General features: G+C 34.5%; 2 protein-coding genes across 2 annotated transcripts in view; one reads left to right on the plus strand and one right to left on the minus strand.

The window, feature by feature from the left end:
• OLA1 (Obg like ATPase 1) overlaps positions 1-16,727 on the plus strand; it is a 183,275-nt gene that overhangs the window by 65,059 nt on the left and 101,489 nt on the right. The gene's annotated exons all lie outside the window — the stretch shown is intronic.
• On the minus strand, positions 3,126-3,393 carry LOC108518514 (uncharacterized protein KIAA1143). Its single transcript, XM_017856952.1, has one exon. It carries the CDS (start codon positions 3,375-3,377, stop codon positions 3,126-3,128), a length of 252 nt encoding a protein of 83 aa, XP_017712441.1. The 5' UTR covers positions 3,378-3,393.

Consider the following 16,727-nt stretch of genomic DNA (forward strand, 5'->3'; position numbering starts at 1 on the left):
TTTTTTTTTTTTTTTTTTTTTTTGCTCTTTTTGCTCTGATTGTATTATAATGCCACAAGGCCAAATTCATAATTCAGTATATATGTCATTTTATACATGTATAGTGAATGGGAGATAGGTTTACAAAAATGGGATTGTTGGGTCAAAGAGAAAATGCATCAGTAATTATGGTAGATATTTAAGTTTCCCATTTAGGAGTTATACCATTTTTGTACTGCTACCAACAGTGTATGTGAATGCCTATTTCTCTATGCCCTTGCCAGAAGAATGTGTTAAACCTACATATTTTTGCACTTTTCTAGGAGAGAAATGATATGTTGGTATAGTTTTACTTTGCTTTTCTCATTATGAGTCAGTGAGGCTGAACATCTCTTCATATTTAAGAGCTTTTTTTTAATGGATTGCCTGTTCATGTTGCTTGCCCCTTATTGTATTGTTCTTTCTTTCATTTTTAAATTTCTTAACAACTAAGACTTCTTTATAGATATCAGCCCTATGTTGTATGAGTTGCAGATATTTTTTCCAAGTTTGTCATTTGTACTTTAGCTTTCTTTGTGATGTCTTGTGCTATTCAATTTTTTTTTTTTTAGTTGATCTGAGTTATCAGAAAGGTTTTCCTCAATCCATGGTTACAAAATAATTTACCTATATTTTCTTTCTTTTATGATTTCGTTTTTTTCTTTGTAAATCTCTAATCCATTTACAGTTTATATGCACTGAGACATAGATCCTACCTTTTAATTTTTTTTGCAAACAGCCCTTTGGTTGTTCAATAATTTTTATTAAAAAGTCTATGGATTTGAGTTGCTTTTATCATATGCTAGATTCCTGTGAGTATTTGGGCTCATTTCAGATCTTCCTATTCGTTTCATCAATCTGCCAATATATTAATTTCTTAATGCCACACCTTTTATATAATTAAGATATAGTAATACAAGGTGAATATCTCTTATCTGAAGTGCTTGGGATCAGAAGTGTTTTGGATTTTGGATTTTTTCAGATTTTGGAACATTTGCATATACATAATGAGATATCTTGGGTATGGGACTCAAGTCTAAACATGAAATTTATTTATGTTTCATATACGCCTTATACACATAGCTGAAAGTAATTTCATACAATATTTTTAATAATTTTGTGCATGAAACAAAAGTTTGTATATGTCAAACCATCAGAAAGCAAAGTTGTCACTGTCTCAGCCACTCATGGGGACAATCTGTAGTTGTTTTGCATCACCATCCTTCCTGACTCTGAATTTATATGCTGCTGATTAAGCAGCCATTTTCTTACACTTATTTACTTGTAAGTACTTAACAGTAAATATAATACATCATTAATATGTGAAAAGATGATGTGTTCAGGGTAACTCAGCAGCACAGTAGCATCACCAGAATACCCGTGTCAGCTGTTAGAGAACAACAACAACCAACAGCAGTAGGCTTTCAGTCTCCATCTATGATGCTGTGTTTTGATAAAAAGGTTACTGTATACTGTATTTATTTATTTATTTATTTAGGAGAAAAGAAATATTAGAGGCAAGTGAAGGACTAGAAAGTGGGTTTTGTAGGCATGAGGAGACATTCTGCTGGATGGTTTTTAAAAATGTTTGCTTCAGATCATCTGCCTCATTAATGATGTTTTTTTGTCTTAGCAACCTGTCTTTGATTTTATAAACGGACGTGATTCCTTGTTCTGTTGTGAACACATGCTGTTCTAGTCCTTTTATAAGCCCATCACACATTTTCACCATGTGGTCTATATGTACTTCTGCAGAATTAACGTCCTCTTCATCATTGGTATTATCATGATCACCTTGATTCAGAACAATTTTGGCCGTTTAACCATTGGTCAATGAATGAACAACTGGAGCCTCATTATTGATGTTAAAAACGTCTTTGATATTCGGTTATTCCAGCTTGCTGACAGACTCTGAAGGTATATATTTTGCATATATAAGGAGGTCAGGCATCATTTTTTCTCACTGGACATACAGAATCCTTCACAGTCACCACCTTGTTCATCATCATCACTCAATATAGTCACAGGACAGAGGTTGTGTCTTTAGTTACTGTGTTCCAAGCATTGGCAACAGCATATGTGGCATCCTTCATGCTAAACTCCTTTTGAAAATTTTCCATACCCATGCCTCTGTTCACTGCTACTAGCATGCTATTCAAGAAAGTGTTTTTATATTTACTCTTCGTTGATCTAAGGATACCCTGGTATCCTTTAACATGACTTAGTTAAAGAAGTCACATTGGAGGAAAGCACGTGGCATAAACATTACTTTTGATGAGAATTTCAGCTGGAGGATGAGCAAAACAGTTTCCAGGGAATAGCAAGATCTTGTAGTTGTCATTCAGTCCAGCTTCCCTGCAGTGAGCATGAGCTGCTGGTACAAAATGTTTGTGAAACCAATTAGAAATGGTGTCTGTGGTGATCCATATCTTTTTGTTAGCATAATGGACCGGTAAGAAGTTCACTCCTTGAAAATAGCAAGGATGCAAGCTTTTGGCTCTCACAGCAAGTGTGCCTGCTGTATTAGCACATCCTAGCACAGGTATTCTGTTGTTGGCATCCTTAATTCCTTAGGAACAGTCTTATTACCTGTAGTCAGTATCTTTCTGGGGCAATAACACCAAAACAGTAGTGATTTTTCTCGAGCAATATAGACTTGTTCTGGCATCACATTTTCATCAGTGATGACCTTGGCAAATGTGTCAGTGAATTTTTCATTGATTTGTGATCAGCAGATGCTTTATCACCACAACATTTTAAAAATTGAATGGAGTATCTTAAATTTCTACAACCAGGCTGTTGAGTATTCACAATCCCCTTTAATTTTTAGTTCTTCAGTAGATCTTTGCTTGTTTTTTGATCATTTTTTTTTATTTTTTATTTTTTTGCAACACAACTGTATTTATAAAATTTTGTTTACACACAAAAAAATGTATTTTGCTTAAAAATATAATTTACATACATATACAACCACACAAGGGAAATAACAAAATGTTAATACTAGCTAATTTCTATAGAGTTGGCATTTTAAGTCAGAGGGGTCAATACCCCTCTGATTGATGAATAGATGTAGTTTATTAAATTTTTTTCTCTATTTCCTAAACTTTCTATAAGGAACCCTTTATTTCTGCTTTAATTTTCATGACTTCTTCAACTGACAGGTCTCCCCTTTTCAAAACCACCACTTGAGGCTGTTCATCTTCTTTGTCACTGTGATTTCCATCTTCATCTGGGGGCTGAGGCTGAATTCTCTTACTCTCTATGGTGGGTCCCTCCCTGTAGCCGACCCGTTCCTTGAAGCGGGCCAGAAACGCTGGCTCGGCTGGCCCTACGTACGATACCTGGTTCCGCTTGCTCATGGTAGCTCTAGGTAAAGACTGATCATATTATTAAGTGGCATGTGTTCACTGTGATACTGATGGATCCACTTTTTCAATACATGATTGAGATCTTCATTTTTAGCTTTATTTGGTGTTTTTCTGTTTTTCATTAACTTCTGTTCATCACTTTTGGTATAGAGTGCCAACAGTTTATACCTCGTTTCTTCGTGTCATATATGGTGGACATTTCAACACCATGCTCTCCTGTAGGACGTTTCACACTTACACCACTGTTCAATTTCTCCAGGTCTTTCTGTGCTATAGATAAACATAAACACTTCCTTTTTTTTCTTATCACTGTTAGCTGTAGGGGCATCAGCAGGCCTTTTTTTTTTTTTTTTTTTTTTTTTTTTTGACATTTTCAAGAATATTTTTACACCCCAGAGCACAGAATAAGCGAAAAACAAGTGAGTAATGCACATAGGTCTTGGCCCTATGTGGGAACATCAGCAGGGAACCTGTGTGTCCAGCCTGCACAACACATGCCATTTTATACCCTTTGTGGATGTGCTTGCATGGAGGTGTCTGGGTATGATCGGAAAAGATATGCCAGCTCAAGAGGGCTGAGAGGATCTTCTTTCCTCTTGGATATGCTGAGTAAACTGTGTGCTGTGCGCTTGCATTTTGACTGTGAGCTGTCACAGAAGTCAGGTTTGGAATTTTCCACCTGTGGCGTCATGTTGGAGCTCATAAAGTTTTGGATATTGGAGCATTTTGGATTTCAGATTTTTGGATTATGGAGTTCAACCTGTATCTTGTCAAGCTTATTTCCTTTTCATATTCAGAGTGTTTGGTCTTGTTTATTTTTTCCATATAAACTTAAGAATCAGCTTTCTACATCCTACAAGTAGAAATCTTGTTGGAATTATTATTATGAAGACAATACATTTATACATTAACTTACTTACATGTTTTGAATCTTCCCATTCAAAAACATGATACGTTCTTTTACTTGTTGAAGTATACTATTGGAGCATTTAGAAATGTGTTAAAGGTCTCTCATGTTGGTTTTGCATATTTCTTGTAAAGTTTATTTCTAGATGTCTTGTCTCTTTTTTGTTGGTATTGTAAATGTGGTATTCTCTTGTGTTATGTTTTCTGATTGCTGTTTATATATGAAAAATACTTTATTTATGTATTTATTTGAGATGGAGTCTTGCTTTGTCATCTAGGCTGGAGTGCAGTGGCGCAATCTTGGCTCACTGCAACCTCTACCTCCTGGGTTCACTCGATTCTCCTGCCTCAGCCTCCCAAGTAGCTAGGACTACAGGCACGTGCCACCACACCTGGCTAATTTTTGTATTTTTAGTAGAAGCGAGGTTTCACCATGTTGGCCAGGCTGGTCTTTAACTCCTGACCTCAGGTGATCCAGTTGCCTCAGCCTCCCAATGTGCTGGGATTACAGGCATGAGCCACCGTGCCCGGCCTGAAAAATTCTTTAAAAGAACAGTTTGTTTGCATAATTCTTTATTAAGAACTGTAGAGATTACCTAAGGAAAATGTGAAAAATATACTTTCTTCCTTAGTGACTAATATATAGGTTGAATATATAAAGCTTGTATGTTTGAAATTCTCAGACTACTTTATACTCATATTTAAATTATGCATTTCAGACTATCATTGGGAATTAATGATAAATCAGCATCAGTAGAATGAATGTATAAACTCAACATAGCAAAAGCCTTCCTGGATGAGGTAGGTTTTAAAGAAATACTTGAAAGATGGATAAAATACAGATGAGAGGAAATTGGATCTAGCACATTAATTCAGTGCAGTGGAATACTATGCAGGCTGTATTAAAGTGGAAAGCTGTCTGTCACACTACAAGTGAAAGAATAGATTATACATAGAAGCATTCTGGTTTGTTTAACCAAAAAAAAAAAAAAAAAATAGGCTCATAGGAAAAAAGTCTCAAAAAATAAGTATTCGAATGTTGACAGTGGTTATTTATAGATTTCTAGGTGATTTCTTCTTTTACCTATGTATTTTAATGGTGATTACTAGTTGTCCACTATAATCCATGCTCTCCTTCTTCTTGGCACATGGCTGCTCATCTTTACTACATTTTATTTCATTTTATTTTTTTACTACATTTCCCAATTTACCTTGAGAATATGTGTTTGTGTTTTCTGCAATGGGTTGTGAAAAGAATTGGTATGTGACACTTTTTGGCCTGGATCTCAAGACATTGTGCCTTTCCTAGTAGTTGCTCTTTTCCTTTTATGCTGTTTTAATTGGAAGTACTCAGACCATTCAGATGATGACAGTGCCTTAGAGAATAGCAGAGCCATGACTTGGAAAGTACCTGAATCTGTGAATGACTACAAGGAACGGGGAGCTGCTCCACCAAGCTGGACCATTTATGTTAAGATTGAAATTAAAGAGAAATAAACTTTTCTGTTTGTGAAGCCACAGTATTTTGGAATCTCTTTTACTTCCATAGCCTTATTTACCCTAGCTAATATATCTGTATTTTCTTCATATATTATAGACATACATATTACTTTATAATTTTAAAAAAAGCTACTTTTCAAACAACTTGAGAACATACTATGCATATGATGCTTAAACTTGCTTTTCTTGTTTAATATAGTCTGAATATCTTGCCCATTTTGTTGAAATAAATGTTTTATTTTGGAACAGTGTTAGATTTACAGAAAAGTTTCACAGATAATACATAGAGTTCTCATATACACCTCACTCAGTTTCCATTACCTCTTATGTTATCGTTTTACTGTGATACATTTGTCAAAACTAAGGAACCAACACTGGTATATTGCTGTTAACTAAACTCTAGACTTCATTTAGATTTCACCAGTTTCCACTAATGTCATTTTTCTGTTCCAGGATTCAATCCAGGATATCACATTACATTTACTTGTCATGTTTCCTTAGTCTTCTCTGTTCTCCTGATAGTTTCTTAGTCTTTCTTTATTTTTCATAACCTTGACATCCTTCACTGTTCAAATATTTTATAGACTATTCCTTATATTGGGCTCATCTGATATCTTCCTCATGATTAGACTGGGTTGTGGGTTTTTGGAAAGAATATTATAGAGGTAAAGTACACTTCACATCATATCCTGGAGTATGTGATAACTACATGCCATTAGTGATCTTCCTTGCTTGGTTAAGGTAATGTTGGTCAGGTTTCTTCACTGTGAAGTTACTGTTCTTTCCTTTCCATATTTTCTTTTGAAAGCAGGATAAACTTAGGCCACTCTCAAAGCAGAGGAGGAAACACTCATTTTTAAATGCTAAATTTAGTTTGATAGATGTCAGTCTTCATGTTCACCAGACCAACATTGAATACTTGGATTATTATAAAAAACTTTCATCCTATGGACAGCTGAGCAGCCAGCATGGAATCAGGCTGGAATTTCCTTCTTTAGTTGCATGGACTATAGCCTGCTGGTTGAGAACAAGAGAGGAAGAAATGAAATCAAAGAATATACCTGTGTCTCAACCCCAAAGCCCCAGTTTTTCTTTTGGTCATCTTGATTTGGAAATCAAAGCTAAATTCCTATCTTTAGAGACCTGAACATTTCTGATAGTATTAATGAGAAGAAGAGATATTGAGTACCCTTTATTGAGTTCCTCTTGAGATCAGGACTCTGCAAGGCCTTCTACATGAATCATCTCATTTAATCCTAAGAGGAAAGTACTACTATTATCTACATTTTACAAATGAGGAAACTGAGACTTAGATTTTGACTTGCTTAACACTTCCAATGTGTAAGTGGTAGCATCCAGATCAAAATCGTCGTTTGCTTATTTTTGCCCTCTTACACATCACAGTACCACTAGTTCTACATCAATGAGAACAGTCTAGTTATCAGAGGAGTATGGTATGCGATAGAGGGATAAGGTAGCTATTTGGGAGTACTGAACAGATAGCATGGAGAGATAAAGGCCACTAATGCTAAGTGGTGAATTCAGATTTTCCAGCTAGGGTTCTCCCTTCTCCAACCTGGATCTTGTGTGCTCTGTTTTCTACATGTTTTCTGTACCCTAGTGCATACTTCCTGAAATATCTGAAGAAACCCATGAGAGACTGAATTCTTCTGGTCTCAGTTTGGCTCCTCATTGCACAGCTCATGGCTGGATTATCAAGTCTGGCTTTGCTGTTCGCCAGCTCATTCTGATGCCAGTGGCCTACTTTCTGCTAACTTAGAGTCTTGGTGTGCCAACACATTGTAACTAATCCCTCCCTCAGAACTGCACTTGTTGTATTTTTTTCTGGGAGTAAGTTATGTGCAGATACAGTAGTTATATTAGCCAAGATTGACCATTTTTTTTTTGCTGAAGTAGTGTCCCATTTTATTAAAGATGTGATGCTGGACTTCCAAAAAAATGGCATTTTTAGAGATTGTATGGAGCCACTTAACAGTGAAACTTTTGAACATTTTATTAACTGGGGCAGTACACACTTTTCAGTGAACTAAATTCTTTGACAAACAGTGAGATTCTGGCATTTATGGAAAACTTTTAGTTTAACTCCCACAATTAGATGAGGTAATTGGGGATGGAGTAACTGACAGTTTTGTTGTCACCATCAAATCAACTCAAAACATCTTGGATATTGCATGGCATCTTACAAACAGGATAAAAAGACAGCCCTAACCTGGAGAGACCTGCTTGGGAAGGTTGTTGATAAGATGGTGAATTGAGGGATGAAAACAGGGATTTTTTTTTATTTAGGAGAAACAAAAATGATTTTCTGTCTGATAATTATGACCACAGTAATACATTTGTACTGCAGGTGAGTGGCCCATTGCTGCCATATGTGTGCACCTTCCTCAATACCCATTTGTACTTCACAGAAATTGAAATAAATTTTTAAAAAGAAATTAAATTGCATATAATACATGTGGATCACTCTTAACTCTTTTTAATGGCTATGTAGCATTTTGTCATAGGAACATACCACAGTTTACTTAAATGATGGATATTTAGGTCATTTCAGATTTTTAGTTCTTCAAATATTTAACTGTTTCTTCCCTCTTTCAGTTCCTTATTTTATTGAGAAAACAGAGGCAGTCAGAAGAGAATTACCTCCCTCTTTTCCCAGAATTTATTCACTCAAGGATATGATAGTGAACAAACGAAACAAAAATCTGTGCCCTCAAAGTACTTATATGCTAAAGGAGGGAGATAGACAATAAACAAGGTGTTTAAAAAGTAAAGTATGTTGTATATTAGATTGGTAATAAATACTGAGGAGAAAAAGTAGGGAAGGAGCATAGTATAGTAAGTGTTGGGGTGGAGTTTGTAGTTTTAAAGGCCAGGAGAGATTCACTGAAGTTGACAATTGAGTAAATAACTGAAGGAGGTAAGGGAACAAATCACATAAATATTTGTAAACAGAGGCAACAGCAAATGTGAGTGCCATGAAACTGAGTGAGGCCTGCTGTCTGAGTTCTGTCACCCTACATCCACTTGCATCATATACTCTACCTTTCCCTCTGATTATAACGAGTGAGTTGTCCCTGCCAAGGCTAACCCCATCCACTTGCACATGAAATCTGCTTCCCTCTGTCATATAGGACTGTGATCCTGCTGTCATGCCCTCTTACCTGTGTCACATTTTCTCTCTAGTTGGTTCCCATGAGCTTGCAAACATGCAGTAATATCACCCATCTTTAAACAATGAGCATGAAAGAAAAACAAAACAACAGAGTCCCTTGGCCCTCATTCCCTCCTCTCCCCAGCTACTGTTTTATTTCTTTGTTCGCCTTCACAACAAAGCTAAAAAGAGGTTGTCTCCACTTCTTCACATTCTATTCCTTTTAAAAACCTACTCCAGTGAGGTTTTGCTCCCAAAAGAGTGTTTTAAAATGCCCTTGTTTATGTCACCAGTGACCTCTATGTTGCCAGTTGCTCCTTTTCCATAATTTTCTCTGATAAAGTATTAGCAAATCATGGTTTTTGTTTGTTTGTTTGTTATTTGTTTTGCCATACTAGAATGTAAGATCCAAGACCATAGATACAGGGGTGCTCTTCAGTATTTGTTGAATGAGTGAGTGAATGATACTACCAGCCTCCTTGTACATACCTTATATGTACCATTGTCCTCTTGCCTGATTTGTTTTCCTTGGAGATAAATACCTAAAAGTACTAAAATGATAATTTCCTAAAAGTACTGAGTCAAAGGGTGTGTGCATTTTTAAATGCTTTTATTACTTGCTATTAAGCAACCTCTTTAACCAAAACATGCAGTTAGGATTTGTTTGTTTTTAAAACTTTGACATTTATCATGGACACTTCTTAAAACAGATTATTTTACTACTTTTGATTTCTATCTTTTCCCAGACTGCCAGGATCAAATGATGTATGCAGAAATTCCAGTGTAACTTGTATTTTCATACTTGAATATTCAGTTAGGGCCAGGTAGGCCAGTAGAAAAGGGTTCTCCTCAAGTTTTGTGTCCACAGGACAGTGAAGACTTAGAATGTCACTGAAGCTGCATGACTGTCTTTAGGAAAAAAGGTTTTAGCCATTATACTGCATCCTGCTGTCTTATCTGAGGAATAACACATTTGCTAGAGGTGCTTTCCTTTAGATTGCTGCCCCAGTCAGAGGTCAAGTATTGTGGTAACTACACTTTTGCTATATTGATTGAAGAAATAGAACACTAACACACATACAACAAATTTGTACTCAGATTATATGGCTGGATTTCTGGTGCTATACTTAAAGCTGAGGAGTCTGGTTTTACTTATCCGTTCCCAGCATTTTGTAGTCAAAATGCGGATAAAGCTATTGATAAGAATAGAAATGGATACATTTCTCGGTATTAGACTGAAGGTAAAATATTAATAGTTGCCCACATAAATATAATATTTATAACAAACTTTTATTATCAAATCTTTAGATTTTTTTAACCTTCATTGAGAAAAATGTTTCTGCTAATGTTAATTAGCTAGTAACTGCTGTTTTCAATGTGCTTCAATTACAGTATGTTGCTTGATTATATGTTATAAAATAAACTTAAGGTTGCCCTAGGCTGTTAGACTCAGTAGTTTCTGTTAGCTTATAACCTAGAAGCAGATTTCTTATAAATTTGTGAGTAAAGGAGAAAAGTAAAAAATGAAGCTCTATCAAGATATTTTTCTATTTTATTATGCTTTCTCATTAAATCACTCTCTTTCTGGTTCTCATTATGTGAGTTGCAAGTGAAAAGTTGCCAGTCCAGAATGTTTCAGAAACATGGAGCGTTTCAATTATAGCTATCACTACTGTCTAATAATTGATAGCAAACATTTATTAAGTGCTTACGATGTCAGATGTCAAACCCTAAGGTCTGGGTTAGTAAAATTCATAATATATCTGTCTTTAAGAAGTTTGAAGCCCAGTGGAACAATTAAGACAAATGATGACATTCTTTACAATTCAGATTTAGTCAGTAAGTAAATGTTAGTAAATCTGCTTTGTAAGGAGCATGTCGTTTTAGGAAATTTATTATAATATTGTTACCCAGTAGATATGTCTAAAACCTTTATATGTTTATCCCACATGAACCTTTTCTGTTTTCAGATAATTCAGCAAAAATATTTATAGGTTCCATAACTGTTGATATTGAAGAGTTTTTTAAAGAAGTATTCCTAAGTTAATATAAGATTCCCATAGATCAGCCTTTAGTGTAGCAAATATATATATTTGAATATCTAGCATATGGACATGAAGTTTTGAATATTTAATAAACTGAAGTCAGTATACTATACTGAGTACTTATGTGTAACTGTTTTGAGACGTTTCTATTTATTTAAACTTTGATGTATTGTACAATAGCTAGTCATTTCTCACAGTTTGTCAAACTGTAACCATAAAGTTACACTTTAGGAATTTAGTTTTTAAGTTTTTTGGTTTTTTTTCTTTTCATGGTTTTTTTTTTTTTTTTTTTTTTTTTGAGACGGAGTCTCGCTCTGTCGCCCAGGCTGGAGTGCAGTGGCCGGATCTCAGCTCACTGCAAGCTCCGCCTCCCGGGTTTACGCCATTCTCCTGCCTCAGCCTCCCAAGTAGCTGGGACTACAGGCGCCCGCCAACTCGCCCGGCTAGTTTTTTTGTATTTTTTAGTAGAGACGGGGTTTCGCTGTGTTAGCTAGGTTGGTCTCGATCTCCTGACCTCGCGATCCACCCGTCTCGGCCTCCCAAAGTACTGGGATTACAGGCTTGAGCCACCGCGCCCAGCCCATGGTAATGTTTTATCCTGGATATGTGTAAAATAAACTACTTACAGTTAAAAAATACATACGCTCCTGTGCATATAATTTTCTGCCCATTCATTATCCTTTTAACTTAAGCATTATCTTTGGTTAAAATCGCTACTCACATTTGCTTTTTAAAATACTTAATGTAGTTTTAATATAAGTTATATAGCTCAGATCATAAACTAAACCAATACAAAATAAGACAAGTAAGAAATGGATAAGATATGGCATCTTTCTTGCTATACTCATTCCTTTCTGGTGGAAGTGGAACTTTTGAAAATAGAAGGTAATACTGTTTAGGAGCAAAGTTTTAATTTTGTTCTTATTGAAATAATTGATAAATTGCTTGTTTCTTTGTAAATTTGTACTTAGTTTCAGAAGTCAGGAGTTTATCAAGTTTGTACAAGTTTTTTGGAACTAGTTTTACAACATAAAATAATTTTGCTATCTTCTCATTTTGTGATTAGACATTTAAATCAAATATAAAACTTAGGTTAAAGATGTTGAATAGAAAATAGCATATATACTATATATGTGATTTGAAATGTACTTTGTTCATAGGCCCATATAAAGACAGTTTAAGTTAGCTGGCCTAATGTATGCAGAAAGTAATAACAATTTGATCATATCAAGTGTATGTTTATCTTAAGGAAGTAGAGTAACTTTACTATATTTTTTCTTGCTCGTGAATTAATTAAATTTCTATCTTACTTTTCCAGATCCACCAGTTCCACCAGGCTTTGAAACTGGTGATTATTTATAGTGTTCCTTTGTGGAAGGAGTGGATTTATAAATTAAAATTGTCTTGTTTTACCAGTGTTTATTTTGATTTAGTTTATTCATAAAATTAGTTTAGTTCTTCCCAGACAGCTGTGTTTTGATTTAATTAATAAATAGAAAATAGGTGTTTTTAACTTTTGCATAGGCTTATAATATGCCACCAAACATCTATAATAAATACTGAAATAAATACCTGTATTTGGCTAATACCTATAATAAATACTGAATGTTAATGAAATTATTACATAGCATTGAACCTTTAGGTGTAAAAAGAGTTTGGATAAATTAGCTGTAGTTTAGTAGCAATTTGAAATGTACAGCTTTTTTTTTTATGTGGTTTAATTCAATATTTAAAAAATAGGGCTAGTATATTTTGAAATCACTAGAGAATTAGTTGAATTGAGGAAAAGTCAACAACTTCTTGTAAATTAAGTTTTTTTTGAGATCTATTCTTTCCTTTTAATTGATATTAATTTTGTATTTGGCTAATACCTATAATAAATACTGAATGTTAATGAAATTATTACATAGCATTGAACCTTTAGGTGTAAAAAGAGTTTGGATAAATTAGCTGTAGTTTAGTAGCAATTTGAAATGTACAGCTTTTTTTTTTATGTGGTTTAATTCAATATTTAAAAAATAGGGCTAGTATATTTTGAAATCACTAGAGAATTAGTTGAATTGGGGAAAAGTCAACAACTTTTGTAAATTAAGTTTTTTTTGAGATCTATTCTTTCCTTTTAATTGATATTAATTTTCTGAGAAGTTGATGTTAATTTTCTGATTAATCATTTTAGGTTGTGTCTGAAAAAAATTTAAGAAATCCAAATGTACTTGATTTTATTAAGCTGGCAGACTTTGTCGAAAGTCTGAAAAAAATTTAAGAAATCCAAATATACTTGATTTTATTAAGCTAGCTGACTTTGTCAAAAGTCCATTGCTGTTTGCTTAAGGTTTCTAGCTTTTGCAGCAGAGGATAATAGTGCTCTTAAATTGGATTTATGCTAACTTTTAAGAAACATATTTGTTCCAAGCAGTCTAAGAAGTGCAGAGATCCATGTCAATATTCAGAATTCATATTTTCCTTGAACAGAAGGTTGTGATAAAATGGTACATGGTGTGTTTTCATTGCCTGTTGAAAGACTTTCATGCAGTTAAAATAAGCATTTTGATGGTGGTTGAATTAAGAGTTTTTGTCAGTCTCTTCTCATCATGGATGATTAGACTAAAACGTCTGCTTGTCTTGACTTGAGATCACCACAGCTTCAGATAACATGCTTTGTGATTGAAGGTCGAAATATTTTGAATTCTAATAGGCTGCCAGATGAATTGCTTGAAATAGACTGTAAAATTTCAAGGCTTCCTTTTCCATCTGCTGTGAAAAGAACCATTGGGAATGGTTGAGCTTGATGATCATAGAATTACTGGATGGTGATTCTAAAACCCTCAAAGGGAAGTTGCTATGGAGATCTAGTTCCAAACTGTGAAATGATTCACCTTTGAAAGGCTGCAGGGTCTGAGAAGCTGAACACATCATTGTTCAGGTGGTCATTGGTTAGGAAATTGCTGGTGCCTGTGTAATCAGCACTCCTGTGGTAGTTAACGATCTAAAAAGGTTTGTTCTGAACGATGTGGGACAACAGCAATGTGCATAAGATGGCTTCTCTCAATCATGGTTTGCTCAGCCTGGTGCTTGTAAAAATACAGCAAACTAAATAGCACAGAAATGAATTGCTTTATTGAGGGAATCTTTTGAAAACAAAATTTTGAATTGATGAGTTTAGCATCTAAGATAAAATGGTTCTTCTTGAAAATAAAGTTTTTGCAGAAACATGCATTGTTTTCTTTATTTTAATTCATCCCCATACCTCCCACTTTTGTGATAAAAGCTCTTTGTCTCTCTAGGTGTAAGACCTTACCATGATGAAATGTTTAGCTTTTGATATCCTAGAGTACTGTTTCAACAGCCTTCTTGCATAAGCACAGGGGCACCTGAGAAGGAGTTTAGAAAAGCCCCTCGTCATTGAGAATGGGTCTAGGAAATCCCCAAATCATTAGAAGTAGAAAGTAATTAATCCACTTACAGCAAATTGTTTCCCGTCAAATTGTTTTTTATTTGCCTATTTGTGACATGTATTTTAAATTGCTATCTTTTCCAATTTTGTTTTATTAAATCAACTTTCGTTTTATTTCTGGAAACCTGAGGCCAAAATAATTTTTGAAATTCATTTAACAGCAAATTATTATAAACTGCTATTCTCCCATATTAAGATTTCAAAATAGGTAAAATTCAATCTTAGTTAATTTCCTATCAGCCTATAATGGTGAACTTTAGTAATCAAGTATGAAATCTTATCAAAAATAATGTATGTATATCAAGTTTGTCTGTATGGTGTTTTCTCCAGACAACATTAAGGTAAAATATACATGTAACAAAAATCATATATTCTTAGTGTACAGTTTGATGAAGTTTATTGTACACAGTTGTAGATCTACTATCACAGTCAAAATACACAATGTTTCAATCATCCTAAAATGTTTCTTTGTGTCCTTTTGCAGTTGATCCTCTCCCCTAACCCTTATCCTTAAGTACTCACTGATCTGCTTTCTATTGTTGCATTTTTATTATATTTAAAATTTCATGTAGTATCATACAGTATATAGTTTTTTCTGTTTGACCTTTTTTAAACCTAGCATAATGTTTTTGATATTCATTCATATTGTGTACATTAATACTTCCTTATTACTATGTAGCCTTTAATATTATCAGTTTGCTTGTCCATTCATTAACTGGTGGACATTTGAATTGTTTCCAGTTTTTATTGTTATGAACTATTTGTGTAGAAATGTATGTATAGATATATGTTTCTATTTCTTTTGGGTAAATATCTAGAAATTGGATTGCTGAAGTGTATGGTAACTGTATGTTTAGCTTTATAAAATACTGCCGGCCGGGCGCGGTGGCTCAAGCCTGTAATACGCTGTCATCCAGCTTTGTGAGGGCTGGACGGCTGCGGATCACGAACCGGTCAGGGATCGAGACATCCTGGTAAATGGTGAAACCCCGTCTTATAAAAAATACAAACTAGATGGTGGAGGTGGTTCGGGCGCCTGTATCCAGGTACTCGGAGAGGCTGAGGCAGAGGAATGGCCTAACCGGGAGGCGGGCTTGCGTGAGTCTGAGATCCGGCCACTGCACTCCAGCCTGGGCGACAGGAGCAAGCTCCGTCTCAAAAAAAAAAAAAAAAAAAAAAAAAATACTGCCATACTGTTTTCCAAAGTGACTGTAACATTTTGATTTCTAACCAGCAATATGAGTTCCAGTTCCTCCACATCCTTTCTAACACTTGATATTGTCAATTGTTTCTAGTTTAGGCATTATAGAGAATATTTCATTGTGGCTGTCATTTCTGTTTTCCAGCCTATTAGTGATGACCGTCTTTTCCTTTGCTTACTTCCAAACTGTATATCTTCTTTGGTGAAGTGTCTGTTTAAATCTTTTGTCCATTTTTAGTTGGATTATTTGTCTTCTTTTGAGTGGAAAGAGTTCTTTACATATTCTAGATACAAATTCTTTGTTAAGTATATATTATATGAAATTTTCTCCTAGTCTGTGGCTGGCTTTTTTTTTTTTTTTTAATTATGTCTTTCAAAGAACAAAATTTTTCATTAGGATGTTCATTTTATCAGTTGATTTTCTCTGATATTTGTGTTTTTTGTGTCTGGTTCAGAAATCTTTACCCAGCGCAGTGTTACAGATATTTTCTTTTGTTAAAGTTTAATATTAAATAACTTTAGCTCTTACATTCAGGCCTATCATCTTTCTAGTTAATTTTGCATATGGCATGGGGTAAGGTGTTAATTTTCTTCCATAGAGATGCATAGTTTTTCCAGAATCATTTGTTGAATATTTTTCTCTCACTGAATTAACTTGGCACCTTGTCAAAAATCAATTCACTGTTTTAGGAGGTCAAGTGCAGGTCAGTTTATGCACTCTATTCTGTTCCATTGATCTATTTGTTTTGGCAGTACTATACTGTCTTGATTACTATAGCTTTCGAGTAAGTCTTAAAATTAGATAGTGTAGGTCTTCTGACCCTTTTCCTATTTTTTAAGATTTCTTTAGCTTTTCTAGTTCCTTTGCATTTCTGTATAAAGTTAAGAACCTGAAAAAAAAGCTTGCTGGAATGTTTTGATTTTTGACTTTGTATTGAAACTGTCAGTGGAGACTACCAATCCATGAAGGTGATAAATTTTTAAATTTATTTGGATCTCTTCTCAACAGTCTTTGATAGGTTACAGAGTATAAATCTTATACATATTTTGTTCATTTTATCCC

This window comes from Rhinopithecus bieti, unplaced genomic scaffold (assembly GCF_001698545.2).
Source record: "Rhinopithecus bieti isolate Rb0 unplaced genomic scaffold, ASM169854v2 scaffold_43749, whole genome shotgun sequence".
In the NCBI taxonomy this organism is placed as follows: domain Eukaryota; kingdom Metazoa; phylum Chordata; class Mammalia; order Primates; family Cercopithecidae; genus Rhinopithecus; species Rhinopithecus bieti.

What these genes read in the sequence shown, in the direction of transcription:
- LOC108518514 (XM_017856952.1), bottom strand. Translation starts at nt 3,377, where the DNA reads ATGAGCAAGCGGAACCAGGTATCGTACGTAGGGCCAGCCGAGCCAGCG.